Source organism: Micromys minutus (assembly GCF_963924665.1).
Source record: "Micromys minutus genome assembly, chromosome: 2".
Taxonomy (NCBI): Eukaryota; Metazoa; Chordata; class Mammalia; order Rodentia; family Muridae; genus Micromys; species Micromys minutus.
In genome coordinates this window covers 40698241-40714167 of record NC_137971.1, presented here as the reverse complement: position 1 = coordinate 40714167, position 15927 = coordinate 40698241, and the positions used below count along the sequence as shown (strand labels likewise).

Here is a 15927-nt window from a genome sequence, read left to right as displayed (position 1 = left end):
TAGTTACTGAGTTGTTCTTGATTTTATTTTGTTACTTTAAAGACAAGTGTTCTCACTCTGTAGCCCTGGCTAGCTTAGAACACACTATGTAGACAGTGATGACCTTGAATTCATAACAGTCTGCTTGCTTCTGTCTCCTGAGTGCTTGGATTAAGGGTGTGTGTCCATTCCTGGCAGGTGTATTATTCAAACGTATGTTTCATAAATGATATATTAAAAAAAAAAAAAACACTTTACTGTGTCAGCCATTTAGTTTCCAGGGCCCCAATTTCTTTTTTTTTTTTTTAATGGAATTTGCAAAGATTACCCTGTAGAATATAATGCTAGTAAAAATGTCCTATTGCTTCTGAGAATGAAGGACTCAGGGAACAGGTAGTTTGTGAGATTTGAATAGTTTGAAATTGAATTGGATTTGTGAACTGAATTTTGAAAATGTGAGAGTTAAAATCCCTCCTTGTAGACATGATACTGATTACATACACCTTTTTTGGTTCTTATACAAATGCAATTTTCCCCTCACTTTTTAAAATAAAGTTATTTAGGGGTACATTTGAAGGTCAGAGGACAGCCTGAAAGGGTAGGTTCTCTTCCATTATGTGGGTCCTAGGGATTGAGTTTGACTTGTCAGCCTTAGTGAGAACTGCCTTTATCCACTGGACAATTTTGCTGACCCTATAATTTGATTTGCCTGGGTTCCTGAAAAAAAAAAAAAAGTCCCAGCTTCCTATTCCCCACCTCCCCTCCCATAAAGCTTATTACAGTTCTATTGAAAGAATGGCAGAGCTCAGCGAGAAGGAGCCATGTAATGGCAATATAATGGGGTAATGGAGCCTCTGGCTGGGTGCGGCTGTTGTCGGGAATGCTTGCGCAGAAGTATTTGCAAGGGGAGCTGTGGCAGCAAGGTCATGAGGTTGCGGCTAGTCAGGCTACTTGGTGAAACCTTCAGAAAAGAAGGTAGTTGCTGGTTTTTCTCCAAGAGAACATCCATTCCTAATCTTTCCTCTCTTTTGGAAGAGAAGTAGGGGCAGCGGAGACAGTCCTAGTTTGTCTCCCAGGCTACTCTGGAATTTACTATGTAGACCAGGCTCACCTCAAACTCATGACAGTCCTGTCAGTCTCCCAGTTCTGGAGTAACAGGTCTGAGCTACTGTGCCCAGTACCCCTGCCTTTTTCTTCTTGTAACTGAGAGCTAGAAAATTTTAGACATATATTTTATACTTTAAAATCTAAATGGAGTTACTTAGTTCTGTAAATCATGTTGTATGAACTTAGAAGTAAGGTTTTGTTCTCTGCTTCATGGTGAAATACTTGTTCAGTAGTCCCACATGTAATAAGGAATCACTTTGGGATAATTTATCTTCCCAGAAATAAGAATGACTATACATCTTTACATACAATGTGATTCAATATTTTTCCCCTAAAAAGTATTTTGGGGGGAATAAAACCATTACTTGATAACATTACAAATTCTATCTTTTATTTTTATTGACATTTAGTAATACTTAAGTTTTAAGAAGAGTCCAAGTAAGCTTATTTTATTGAATAATTGAATAAACTTCTAGTTGTTAATATGGATCTTGTCTTTTTTTTTTTTTTTTTTTTTTCCTTTTTCCTCTGAGGGGCTGGATATAATTGCCTTGTTTCATTTCAGGGATCCTTCTAAAGTAAATATTCTGGTACCTGGTGCTGGACTAGGAAGACTGGCCTGGGAAATAGCTATGCTAGGTTATGCTTGTCAAGGAAATGAATGGAGTTTTTTTATGCTCTTTTCTTCCAACTTTGTACTCAACAGGTATTTAATTTACTTTTTGATGGAAATAGTAATTTCTAAAAATCAAATTGCTTTACCTATCTTTGAACAATTCTGAATTAGAAGAAAAATATATAGAACTTGCTTAATATAGATCATATTTACATTAAATTCATAATGCTTATATACCTATGGCCGCTGTAGCCAGTTCTAGTTAGCTAACAGTGTTGACAAAGGGCAAGCAAGCAACTTTTTAGAAAGTAATTGGGCATTCCCTGAAACTAAATGATTTCTCTAAGCTTTTTCACTCTTTGTTTCTTGGTAAGGTAAGAGTTTATTTTAGCAATTCTAACTATTTTTCTTGACCACCAAGAAATGGCCATATATGTTCACATGACTGAGTGGGTTTAGGATCCGAACTTCTGTGTCCTCTACCAGAAAGTAGTAGAAAAGAGTAACTATTTTTTAAGTCAGAAGATACAATGTATTTGAGACAAAGAACTAGCTGCCTGTTTCAGTACTGGTAACTATTCAGTCAGTGCAGTGCTGTTATTGGCAGTGTGCAGTTTAGGTTGGTGGTGAGCTGGGGAAAGAAGGTTATTATGTAAAATGGTAGAAATAGGGAGAATAACAAGACTAAAGGGCTTGTTTTTTCACCTTAGAGGTTCAGGAATACATTTCTGCTGGGTGTTGTGGCACAGGCCTCTAATCTTAGCTCTTATGGGAGGAAAACAGGAGGATCAAAGCATTCAGTCATCCTCAGTTACACAGTGAGTTTAAGGCCAGCCTGGCTACATAAGACCCTGTCTGAGAAAACAACAAAAGTTTAGCAATTTTTTAAAAAAAATTTTGAATAGTACATGTGAATCTCTGAATTTCTTTTAATCCATGGTTGGTCACTGACCTGTATATACAGCTTCAGTTAACTGAGTACAGTGTAGTGTTGACTTAAAGAGTGTCAAGTCTAATGAATTACACGTGAAAATCTCAACCAATAGATATTTTAGTGATTAAAATTGGTTTGTTTTTGTTTTGGTAAAATGTGTAGTTAACATTGAACCTTATGCTCATATTTTACAGATGCTCTGAAGTTGACAAATACAAACTTTATCCCTGGATCCATCAGTTTAGCAATAATCGGAGGTCAGCTGATCAGATTCGACCCATTTTTTTCCCTGATGTTGACCCCCACAGTCTTCCTTCTGGTTCGAACTTTTCGATGACAGCAGGAGACTTTCAGGAGATTTACTCGGAATGCAGTAAGTTCAAGCAAGTATTTAAAAGCTCTATTTTTATTTTATTCTAAAAATATCCGATGATACAACGGTTTATTTTGACGACAGAATATAAGGTGCGCCATGTCAGTGACAGTGTATTTTCTGGGTTGTGTGAAAGTCGATGACAGGAAGTATAAAGAAAATTTTGTATTCAAGAGATGTTGATTGTTAACAAAAGACAACTTAGGAACCCAAATGTATGCTGAATTCACTGAAGATGGCAATAAGCTAGTGTGGGACTGGAGCTCTCTGTAAAGACTGTGACTTGAGATAGATAGAATAGTGCTTGAGGTACCATGACACAAAAGAGTAAGGCCACTGGGGACTGCAGCAGGCTAGCCTGACAAAGAAACTTTATGGGAAGTATGTCTGAAGAGTTAGGTTAGCTTCAGTTGTGGAAGACTTGTATCAGGTTAGAAGTTATATTTTAGCCTGGCAGATTATTGCAGGAATGGGAAGAGGGTGAATTGGCAGTAACAGGAAAAATGAAAACAGAATTCTAAGTGGCAGCAAGAGCATTCTGTCAACACGTATCTGTTTGTCACCTGTTTAATGCCAGGGGTACTCAGAGCACATCAGATAGCAAGACAAAGTCCTTAGCTATAGGGAAGTTAACAAGTCTGGAAGGGATAGAGAGGCCATAACATACAATATTGTTTGGAAGAAAATAACGTAGAGAACTAAGTGTAAGAATAGAAACTAAGAAGGAACTTGGCCACTTACATGTTTAGGGATAGCAGGGGGTGTAGGGGAGAGTGCTTGGCTGCGTTCAGCAGGGGCTCTGGTGAAGTAAGTAATGGGGAGGAAGGAGATAAGAGGGTTGGTTAAGACAACTCAAAGCAAATAGTTTGAATTGTATTACAAGGACAGGAAGCCACAGGAAAGATGGTGTAGAGCAAGGAGTAGAAGTATTTTATATATCTAATTTTCTAAAATACATTTTTATTTCCCCTAACTTTGTATCAAACTGCATTCTGTAGTTAAAAAGGAACATCTGGGGGAAGTTAAACTTTTGGGTGTGTGTTAAGGAACAAGATCTCAAAACAGGAGTGAAATTGGTGAAAAGCTTAACAATGAAATTGAGAATCACTTTCCTCTCCTGAGATTGGAAGAGGGTTGTCTAGGGTTTTACTTCTGTGAACAGGTACCATGGCCAGGTCAACTCTTAGACAAGATTTAACTGGGGCTGCCTTACAAGTTCGGCCTGTTGTCGTTAAGGCAGGAGCATGGCAGCGTCCAGGCAGACATGGGGCTGAAAGAGCTGAGAGTCCCACTTCTCTTTTTGAAGGCAGCTAGAATGAGAGTATTAAAGCCCACACCCAGAGTAACAACTATTCCAATAAGGCCACACCTCTTGATAGTGCCACTCTTGGGCCAAGCATATACAAACTGTCACAAAGGGACAAGTGATCTCTGTTGGGCCAGGCACTTTTACTACATCACAGTTGGAATAGATACTACATCTTCTATATGCTCCCTCTCTCTGCTTGACAACAGCTTCCAAGAGCTAAACAGTTCTTGTTGGCTTCCCCAGACAACTTCCCACTGATGATTATCAAGTCGTGGTAAATATTTGGATAGTTTGATGTCATGCATTTCTCAAATTGGCAAAAAAAAAAAAAAAAGCTTACTTCTAAAACCTGCCAGAATTAGTGGTTAACTCTGTTTAAATCAGAACCCAAAAAATTAAGATGATGATTATTTTGTTTTACCAGATTCTGAATGAGAGCTAGGGTAGCCCAGTCACAGTGTACTTTCCTAGCTCAAGGCCCTAAGGTTCAGTCACAAGCATCAAAAAAGTAAACTCAGTAAAAGGGAAGGCTAGCAGTTGAGTTGACAGTAAACAATTCTTTTTACAGCATCATTTGGTAATATGTGGTAATGTGTCAATAATGAATGATTTCCAAATTGATCACTATGTCTACTTTGCCACAGTCATCTTGAGTATATAGTATTAATCATGTCTGTAACCCTTCAGTTAAATGATAAGCTATAAGAGTTAATTGACAAACTTAACAGGTAAAAGAAGAAAAAAACAAAATAACAGATGCAGTTGTCTGATTTCTGTTGATTAGATACCTGGGACTGTATTGCCACCTGTTTCTTCATAGACACAGCTCACAATGTAATTGATTATATTGATACGATATGGAGAATACTCAAGCCAGGTGGAATTTGGATAAATCTTGGTAAGTGCTTATTTATTCATTAACACTTTATATATCAGTCTGAATATTTAGAGCTGCCTTTCCATTGGTAGTGACACAGTAGCAGATACTTGAGAACATTGTAATTATGTTGTATTATCTGTTAGACACATCCTGGTGGGTATTACCTCCTGAAAGCAGTGGGAATGCAAGCATTAGGGTGACCATCATGTGTCAGTCTCATGGGTCTTCAGAGTATACTAAGTTTAATCCGCTGATTCAATACTCAGTCTTTTGTCTTCTCTTCCTCCACTTCATGTAGGCAGTGGTAGTTCATTCTGTTGTGAACAGTATTTTCAGAGACTGAAATGACAAGCATGGGACATGTGTGGCTCTGCACCAGGTCCTCTGCATATGTGCTTTGTCTGTCAGCTTGGTGTCCTTGGGAGAGGAACGGTGTATCTCTAATCTTTGTCTGCTCTTGAGAATCTTTTCCACTTACTGGGTTGCCTTGTTCAGCCTTGATAATGAGGGCTTTTGCCTTGTCTTACTGTATCTTCTTTTATCCTATCTGGCTGTCATCTCTTGGAGACCTGATCTTTCTTGAAGAGGAAATTCAGGGAGAGGGGAGGTAAGGGGGTGAAGCTAGGAGGAATGGAGAAAGGGGAACTGTTGGAATGTAGTGTATGAGAGGAGAATCTGTTTTCAATTTTAAAAAAGTTCACAAAGATTAAAAAAAAACACAAAAACAAAGAATAGAATGTTTTTATTCTTTTTAATCTTTAAAGGAAGGAAAGGATTTTACCTCGATCATGGGATTTTCTTCCCCAGTAGCAATATAAATATAACTTCATGTATGCAACAAAAACCTTGTACTTTGAGCCTACTGCCTGATAGTAGAAATGAGTGTGACCAGGGAATTGCCTGGTTTTTTTTCTCTTAAAGGTAAAAGGAGTATGGTGAAATGTGCATTTAATATGCACATAACATAAATATGCATTTAAGTGTACATATGTTTCTTAAATGTGATGTGTGCCCTATGTTCAAAAAGTTAGCCAAGTTAGAATATAAGACTTTCATTATGAGTGTCTGTCTTAGGGTTTTCCTGCTGTGAACAGACAACATGACCAAGGCAACACTTATAAGGACAACATTTACTTGCAGCTGGCTTACAGGTTCAGTCCATTGTCACCAAGGTGGGAGCATGTTACCATCTGGGCAGGCATGGTACAGGAGGAGCTGAGAGTTTACATCTTCATCTGAAGGCCGCTAGGAGACTGACTTCCAGGCAGCTATGATGAGGGTTTAAAGCCCAAGTCTAGAGTAGCACACCTGCTCCAACAGGACCATACCTCCTAATAATGCCATTCACTGAGCTAGCCGTACTCAAACCAGTGTTCTACCACAGAAAAGGACAGATACATAAAATACCTACTTTTTTTGCTAAGGTTCTGTCAACTATGCTGTGTAATGATTTTATTTTGCTAGGACTTCTTCATCAAGACCAAGAGTAGAAATAGCAAGTCTTCTCACTTTCTCTTCAGAGTCTGTAGGACTTGATGAGAACAGCTGTAAGATGCGGTCATCATTAGATTCAAACATCTTCAACCTCAGAGCTTTAGAAGTAAATGCCTTGGGAAGCCTGGCATTTAAGGATACCAGTGAGAATCTATTTGTTTCCTGTGGGTTAAATACCTTTATAAATACTTTAAATTCATAACAGTCCTACCTTGTGTTTTATTTTTCTAGAGATTAGAGTAGGGTCTCATGCCCCTAGACAAGTGCTCTCATCACTAAGCTACATTCTCAGCCTCTCAGAGCAGCCCTAATGGAAAGGCACTATTTCAATAGTAGAAGGAAATGAGACTTGGTTTAAATGAGTAGCAGAATGATCCTGTAGCTTACTATGGCAAGAGGCAGGCTCACAGCCTGAAACTGTCAGGCTATGACGTTGTGCTTAGCATTAGTATGACCCTATCTTTGCATAACTGAAGATACGGATCCTAGTTACTGAGTTATGATAAGGGTCCATGTATTTCTAAGATATTTGATTTAACTCATATAAAAGTTGAACACTTACATGTACAGCAAATGCCTGAAATGGTTACCTTATAAGCAGGAGAGCTGCTAGCTAAAAGTAGTTGTACTATAATGTCGAATGTGTCATAAGCAAAAGAAGTCATGGAGCAGGTGGCTTACAAGAAGACGCTTAGATCTTCTAGTCATCTAGTCACAGGGTTTCAAAATAATTTGAGGAATTAGAATAATGGAAAGCCCATGTTTGTTAATACTTCACAAACAGAATATTTTTCATATATGAATTAAAGAATATTAAAAGTCATGATGAGGGCTGGAAAAGTGGCTCAGGACATCAGCTGTTCTTGCAGGGGACTGAAGTTCATTTCCCAGAACCCATTTCAGGTCCAGGTAACTCTAGCCTCCACAGATGCCAACACACATGTTCCCATACTCACAAATGCACACATACTTAGAAAAAAAAACTTTAAAAATAATAGAATCTAATTTTCTTTAAATACTGCTGTATTCTGGATATCACCAATGTTCATTCTGTGTACCATGTGCTGGTTCTTGACTCCATTCTTCTGTCCAGTTACATGGTTTCCCTACTGCTTTTAATTCTCCATCTGTATGTCTGAACTAAGTACTGGTCTTGTGTTCCAAGCCAGTTTTCTCTTACATGGATTGTTTCCTATTTCCTAATAGATCCAACCTTCAAATGCAGCTGAACTCAACACTAAGGCCATCACACATACCAACTGGAAAGGGGAGCCATGGGTCCATTCAGTCCATATCATCCTTCCTCTTCTTTACCATCTGAAATCTCTTTTAAGTTCCTTCTGATGTTTTCTAACCCAGAGTTTCTCAGCTGTGGCTGTACTATCATTTGGGGTAGGGTTATTTTCAGGGATGGTAGCAGGGGTCTTTTATGTATCACTAAGGTTGTTAATTCCTTAGCTTTTGCCTACCAGATTCAGTAGTTACCCCCCCCCCCCCACTCCAGTATGCTAAGCAAAAATGATTCCTTAGCAAGGCAAAAATGTTCCTAATTGAGAACCATTGCTATAACTTCGGTTGTTTTCCTGTAGTAAGATTGATTCAGTTCTTTTTTGGGGTGTCTATCTTTCCCTTGACCCTTTCATTTTCCTTTTTGTTTTTCCTCCGCAGTAGGGTTACCTTTTGAATATATAGATCTGTCTCTGTCAGTCTTCTTACATAACATTATAGCTTTCTTAATAACTCCCCTCCAGGATTATGTCTAGTGCCTTTAGTGATCTTGGTTCTTATGGCTCTGCATTCTCCGGTTTCTATCCCCACACCCTTTCCCTTTTCTTCATCTCTGAGTTTTATGACAAGAAGACTCTCATGCCTCCTAGTCACTTAATATGGATTCTGTCAAGTAGTGGGGTCTACTGACTATGTTTCTGGGTGAATGTATTTAAGATTTGACAGAAGGAACAAAGTGATATTAAGGTGTCAAACAGAGGCTGCCTAGATTTATTGGCATTTATACTGGTAAATATATGTTCCCATGGTTTTGATGTGAGCCATGTGAATTTAGAGTTTTCTTTGTATACTGAGAGTTTATCAGCCCCCTTAGAAAGTGGGTTTTACTATATGATTATAGAGACTAGAATCAATATTTTCATATGCAAGAATTACAACTGCCAGCAGTCTTCCAGTTCTGACATTGAAGCAGAATTAGTGACCCCCTTCTCAGATTGTATCATATCAGAGTTGTAAGGATACTTAACTTATAGAACCCTTAAAGGGAAAGCTGACACTTTGTACAATTCTCCTCTGGTTAGGGAAAGCTAGTGAGCTGTTGTTCTGTTAGGTCTATGGTAAATGTAGCCTTTGCCCAGGTTTGCTTTGTACTTTCTTAAAGCACTGGAGAAGAAAATATAAGCGATTAGGAGTATATGTGGCTCATAATACTCGCTAATGTTATCCATTTGTTAAATTACATTTTCTGTGTCAGGAAAATAATTAGATAAGGGCTAATACTAAAAGTCAGTTAATGAGCAGGTAGGCCCAACACATCTTAGACTGGACCTGCCTCCTAACAGCAGGAAATGGATAAGTACTTTTAAGACATCCACAGTAAACATATTCCTTAGAAATAATGATTAAAGCCTAAGATGCTAAACCACATGTAGTGCTTCGTACTATGCATCAGGGCAAGCATGCAAGAAGATACAGTGTATTTTCCAGTGAAAGTCCGTGAATGAATCAGAGATGGCTTTATTTTCTTTTTATGCTGTTTCATGTTGCCTTAACTTTCTATTATGAGCTTGCTCTATAGTTTATGGTTAAGGAAAAATCCATCTTTGTTCTTTCTCTTACTAAGAAGAAAAATAATTGGGAAAAGAAAATAATTGGCAGCTGCTGTTTGGGTTTCTGTTAATCCAGTTTTCCCTTTCCAGACTATCATAAACAGAACCATACGGTGTGGCATGTTATGTCTCTGGCTTTCATTGTCTAGCATGATGCTTTTGAGATTCTCCTAAGTTGCTACAGAAAACAGTGTGCTGTTCCCTTTTATTGCTGAGTGATATTTCATTGAATGGGTAACGTTTAATAGTTCTCTGTGCATGGGAATTTGAGTTTTTGCCAGACTATGCTTTGCTATCAACACTTGGCATACAAATCTTAGTTTAGCTAGAAGATTTTATTTCTCTTGGGTTAGCACCTGGTAAAGATATTTCTCGGTTATATGTGATGAGTGCATAGCATATTTTGTTAGAAACAGCTAATGTGTTTTCCAGAGTAACAGCACTATTGCTTCCCACTTCTACTGAGGCATTGAGACAGTATGCTATTCCTCATGGAGTTGTCAGTGAAATTTATACAGATCTTTTCTAACATGAAAGTTTAACTTGCTCAAAAATCTAAAACAGTATGCATGATCTCATCTGACAGATCATTAGCAGTGTGTACATGTACTAAAAATATTGTGCAAAATTAGTTTTAGGGTGTAGAGTTATAACTTATTAGTGCCCTGGGTTGCCCAGTACTATCCAAACAAACAGGCTATGCAGTTAAGTATATATGAAACAAATAAGCTTTGTGGTTGGACTTAGTCCCCTTCTCCACATACCTCATTTTGTAAATGTAAATAGTCTAAAACCTAAAACATGCGTGCTCTCAAGTATTTCAGGTAAGGGACCTTCCATCTGTAACTCTTGTGGCAGTTTGAACCAAGTCAGTGAGCATATTTGTCGTCTTTGACCCTCAGGAAATGTCTTTATGTAAGGGAAAATATTTGTCACATCACAATTTATATAAAAGACTAGAGATCATATTCACACCACAGTTATTGTCCTTGACTGGTGATATTATAGATACTTAAGTTGTATAACTAGTACATACTAATCATTTTAGCAGACTTAGAAGAAACTTTAACATCTTCTTTGGGGTGGTGAGACAGTTATATGGATGGGAGTGCCTGTTATGCAAGATTGAAGACCGAAATTTGATTCCTAGCACATACAAAAGCCTAAGAGCATTTACTAGTCTTTCAGAGGACTGCAGATTGGTTCCCAGACCCATGTTATATTGTTCACAACAGCCTGTAACTTGAGCACTTCATGAATCTGATCCTTCTTCAGGCCTCTGCGGGCACCTATACACACAGACACAAGTAGTATAAATAAAATAAAAATAAGTCATATAAAAGGAGAAGCCAGATGTTGGCACACACATACTATATCCTTAATGCTGTCAGAGACAGAGGTAGAACATCACTGGGGCTTGCTGGCCACCACCACATATGTCTCCGGGTTCAGTGAGAGACCCTGTCTCAAAGAAATAAAGGTGAGTATGATAGTGAAGGACATCCAGTGTCATCCTCTGACCTTTATATGCACACCTGTGCACTTATACCACACACTGTGCGTCATAATGCTTGGTGCTTAGTTTGCAAATTAGAGAATGCTGATATTTACTTGAAGGTAGTGTGTAATATAATAGTGCAGTAAATGAGTTTTAAAGGATGTTGTACTATAAAAAGTTTTATCTTAGCTTATAGATTACAGCAGATCATGCAGGGAAGTCAAGGCATGAGCTTGAAGCAGAAACAACAGTGGAATTCTACCCTCTCGGTTGCTTTTTCTGGGTTGCTTGGCTACTTCTCTTAAAAAGCCTGGGCCCATTTAAGCACAGCATTGGCACAATGGGCTGGGCTCTTTTATTTACCAACGAGAAAATGTCTCACTTACATGCCCATAGGTCAATCTTAATGAACACAATCCTCAATTAAAAGATATACTTCTTCCAGATAAATCAAGTTGACAACAAGATTAGCCATTACAAAGTATGAACAATCAGGCTAGAGACGTAGATGGATTTCAGCAAAATTTTGAATTTTGAGGAATAGGCTTTATAGGCTTTTGAGATCAAACAAGAGGAAAGGAAATACAAATGATTTATTGGAGGGAGTGTATACTTACAAACTGTATTTTCAGATGCTCTTAAAGCAATAGACCAAGGGGTGCTATAGAGATGACTTAGTGGCTAAGCAATCTTACTGCTCTTGCAGAGGACCAGGTTTATTCCCTTTACCCACTTGATGGCAGCTCACAACCATTAACTAGAGTTCTAGCAAGTTCTGATGCCTTCTTTTGGCCCCCCATGTGGTTGCTGGGAAGACTGTTGCGAGGTTATACCTTTAAATATAGTTTAGGACTGAACAAATGGTCAGAAATTGTCTCAGAAAGAGTAGGCTTTTAAAGAACAACTATTATTTTGAAGAGTGTGCTAATTTATAAATTATATTCATGGTCATTTATTCTAGTGGTTTAGGTAGGGTAAAAATGGATGGGGGCCAGCATGACTAGATCTCTATAATTTAAGAGGCTGAGGCAGGAAACTCTGATGTTCAAGATGTTCTGGGATATATTGAAAAAAACCCACCTAAAAAGTAAAAGAGAAGAAAATGTTTATCTATAGGATGGAAAGGCCTCTTAGGAGCAGAAATGGTCTTTCTTTGCTTGTTCCTTGCTTTTTCTCCCCCCTCCCCCCCTTAACCTCAGTATGTTGTCTGAGGACTGTAAGTGGAGCAAATTGGATGTAGGATTTATTTTAACTCACCTAATGTAATCTGAAGGTATAATTATGACATGAGAATGTTTTCTTAGCTGAAACGGATTGGTTTTGTTTCAGAGGTTTGAATAATTATCCTCAGCAAATGTAGTAGTTCTTTTCATTTTCACACTATTTCCTACTCAACTAGTTCATCTGGAATTTCATGTACAAAGCCATTAGTGCATGCTTAAGTTCATATAACTCATTCATAGTATCTTCAAACCATAGGTCCTCTACTATACCATTTTGAAAATCTGGCAAATGAACTGTCTATAGAATTGAGCTATGAGGATATTAAAAACGTTGTTCTGCAGTATGGATTCCAGCTAGAGGTAAGAATGGAAAAACATGGGGCCAAAATTTACCTTGGAAAGCCTCTAAACAAGAATATAGGCATTATAGCAATTACTGATTTGTCTTCTTCACTTCTCTTTTTCTCCTCCAGATAGAGAGGTCAATATTAAATACCTTTCTTAGTTATAAAGATTTGGGACAATATGTATATAAAGGGGACACTCCAATTCCTGTTGAAACAGACTTTCAATAATGGTAGCCAACAGTGGCCTGGGGACATTCAGTGACAGATAGATACCAAGTAGACTAGGCTCTGGAGGAGGGAGATGGTGGGAAGGCAGGTGTCAAAGAAGTGGTTGTCTGTATAGTTGGCCTTTTCCATCTCCTCCACACCATATTTGTAGTTAGTGGTATGATACTGAACCGACATGACCTGTTATTTTGTAAAGGGATTATTATGGGTGCCACTAGTCTAACATGGGGATCTGTTTAAATATGTTTATAATGGTGTCTGCAACTACTGACTTCTTGGCATTTGTTAGTAGTGTTGCCATCATGAGCTTATTATCTTTGTTTGTATTACAGGTGGAAAAAGAATCTGTATTGTCAACATATACTGTGAATGATCTCTCTATGATGAAATACTACTATGAATGTGTTTTGTTTGTGGTCCGGAAACCACAATAGTGGTATTACCCAGAAAAACATTTAATAAGAGTAAATGCTAAAATAAACAACTCACAGTCAACTGTCAATGACAACAGGACACAACCTCAAATCAGTGGTGCCTTCTTATTCCTAACAAAATTTAAAAATAGTGTCTATTTTCTTAATGATGTCTATTGCTTTTTTCAGAAATATACTATACCATGCAAATTTATAACACACAAGTAAAAAAAAATATATATATATATATATATAAAGGAAATATCCCCCTTGCAGATATCTAATGGAGGAACTATCTTCAAGTACTTTATTCTTTGAAGCCCAGAATTTTCTTTCTTTAAGAAAAGAAACAAACTCTAGTTTTCATGAAGCTATTGCAAGTCTGCCATCTTAAGTAACGACTGGTACTGAAGTCCTCAGTGTTCTCCTTGCTGCGTTAGCACTGCCTGTGCTACTCTGAAAGGCTCTTCTGTCATTCAGTATCTGAACTGGAACTTTTGTTCTCATTGGACCTAAGTAAAGTATACTAAGAGAATTTGAAACTATTCTTTCATCATTCAAATTAGTTTTTTTTTTTTTTAGCTCAGCTGCATTTAGAAAGCATCAAACATGTCATGTATGAAATGCTAAGTCAGTTTTATCAGAGGTTAAAATTCATGAACTACAGTAATAGAGAAAGTCTTGTGTTAAACTAAAACTTATATTCCTGGATCCCTTTGAAATGTATAAATATAAATATTTGGAGGCCCAAAAGTTTCTTTTTTTAAAGCAGTGTTAAGAAACTGGTAAAATAATAAAATCTGCCCATCTGAATACGTAATTTTGAATTAGAAATTACAAAGCTTGTCAGTGTGATGTTTACAATGATGTCTTTATAAAGTATGTGACTTATGAAAGCAAGCACTTTTTAGTTAACATGTATTCTAGTGAAAATTATAATAGAATAATGTGAGACGTTCTGAGTATGAAATTCAGGGAAAAATTAATGCCTGTGGTCTGTGTATTCAGTATCCTAGGCAGCAGCCATTCATGGAATTTCAGATTAAAACTAATTTTGTTCCCTAATAGAGTTGGAATTGAGACAGTGCATGCTGCTTTAATTTTCTACCTCTAGGGAGGCTCGTTCAGTGGGAGTTTTAGTTTTCCTTGTTAGTTTTAAAGTTTGTTACTCCATTTCCATTAGCCAGGAACGCAGAGGTGGGTGGTATTTTAACTTGTACAAGAAAGTTCTTGCTGAGTGTTTTACAAATGTGTGACCTCTGAGACCTCCAGATCAGATGGATTTAACATGTACTGTGACTGACTGCTCGTTGCCATGCTTTGACAGGAACCTTACCGTCTGTCTTTGAGCCTTTGTATTGCTTAGGTTCGGAGTCTATACGCTCTGGCATCTTTCTAGTTAGGGGAGCTCTACACAGTATGGAATTTTGTCATCTGTCCTTCCATTATGCAGTACATGGCTCCACAGAGCAATTTTTACTTTGTCAGCTATGTAAATCTATAGTTTGGTTTTCTTTAAAATCATTTCTTGTTCTTCCATTGCTCACTACTTTCATTTGGTGGAAATTCTTATCACTATGTACAAGGGGGAAAAAATCTCTCAATTATTTTTTTAAAGGGAAAAAAAACTAACCTAAAAAAATGTATTTTAAAAGACATCCAGTGAACGGCAAGGAATGCATGCTTTAAGTTGTTATTTAGGAATGCTTTTGTTCATTGAGTTGTTTTTTTGTTTGTTTGTTTGTTTGTTTTTAACAAAAGTAAGAACAGACTGACACCAGAGGGTTTGTTACCTAAGGGTATTTTTTTCTGTTATGTTTTACTCTTTAATATTAATACTGACATTTCTAAATTATGTATTTTACTTAACTATGAAATCCGTTATTTCATTTATTTTTTTCTTCATATCATGAATATTTTAAAGATATTTCTTATAAATTTGCATCACTTTTTCTCTTCTGGCTTTTGAAGTTAATATATTCTAAACTTGAAGATATGGTATAAATCAATAAAAGAAGTGTCACTGGAGGAGTTTAATTTTGTATTTTTTATATTTAGGTCTAGCTATTGAAGTGTGAAAGCCTTGAAATTAAAAATTTTTTTTCTTAGATTAGTGCTGTACACAAATGTTCTCATTTTTATAAGGTGGCCATGTGCTTGTTGTTTTTAAATTTACATTTTGAGGTGAAGATTTTGGTTCTAATCAATGAGCAAGATAGGGCATATGAAATATACAGAGAGGCTACAGAACTCACAGTATGAAATGATCATATGTGGGAACTGTAAAGTGTATGAGATTTTATATGTAATTCACATTCTAAATGTCACCAGAAAAGTTGAATTGGAAGCTTCATGTCTGCATGAAATTTCCTATATTTTTAATGTGTACATGGACTTAATTTTTCGTTAAATATTAAAGTCTACCAGTTGCTATAACAGTTCTTGGTTGTTTCCCTCAATGTAAAGGTAGCTATAATGGAGAATATTTTGGCACATTTCTCAACTCAATCTCAAATGTCTAGAAACTCAATGAATATTTGAGCTTTGAGTTTGCCAAGGTGTACAGTATCTATTTTCACTTTGTTTCATTCATGTTCATTATAATAAACTTGGAATCTTCTAAGGGAAAACAATTAGTTTTGATCCTGAATTTTGTTAAATGATAGAATAAACTACAAAGGCTAACACC

The 15927-nt window shown here is 37.0% G+C and overlaps 1 protein-coding gene across 1 annotated transcript in view; it reads left to right on the top strand.

The window, feature by feature from the left end:
* CARNMT1 (carnosine N-methyltransferase 1) overlaps positions 1 to 15266 on the top strand; it is a 31258-nt gene extending 15992 nt beyond the window's left edge. Inside the window, exons 4-8 of the mRNA XM_080911389.1 lie at positions 1652 to 1792; positions 2831 to 3009; positions 5103 to 5216; positions 12507 to 12610; positions 13158 to 15266. Coding sequence (XP_080767515.1) covers positions 1652 to 1792; positions 2831 to 3009; positions 5103 to 5216; positions 12507 to 12610; positions 13158 to 13259 — 640 coding nt within the window. The 3' untranslated portion in view covers positions 13260 to 15266. The remainder of the gene's footprint in view (positions 1 to 1651; positions 1793 to 2830; positions 3010 to 5102; positions 5217 to 12506; positions 12611 to 13157) is intronic.
* The last annotated feature ends 661 nt before the right edge of the window (positions 15267 to 15927 follow it).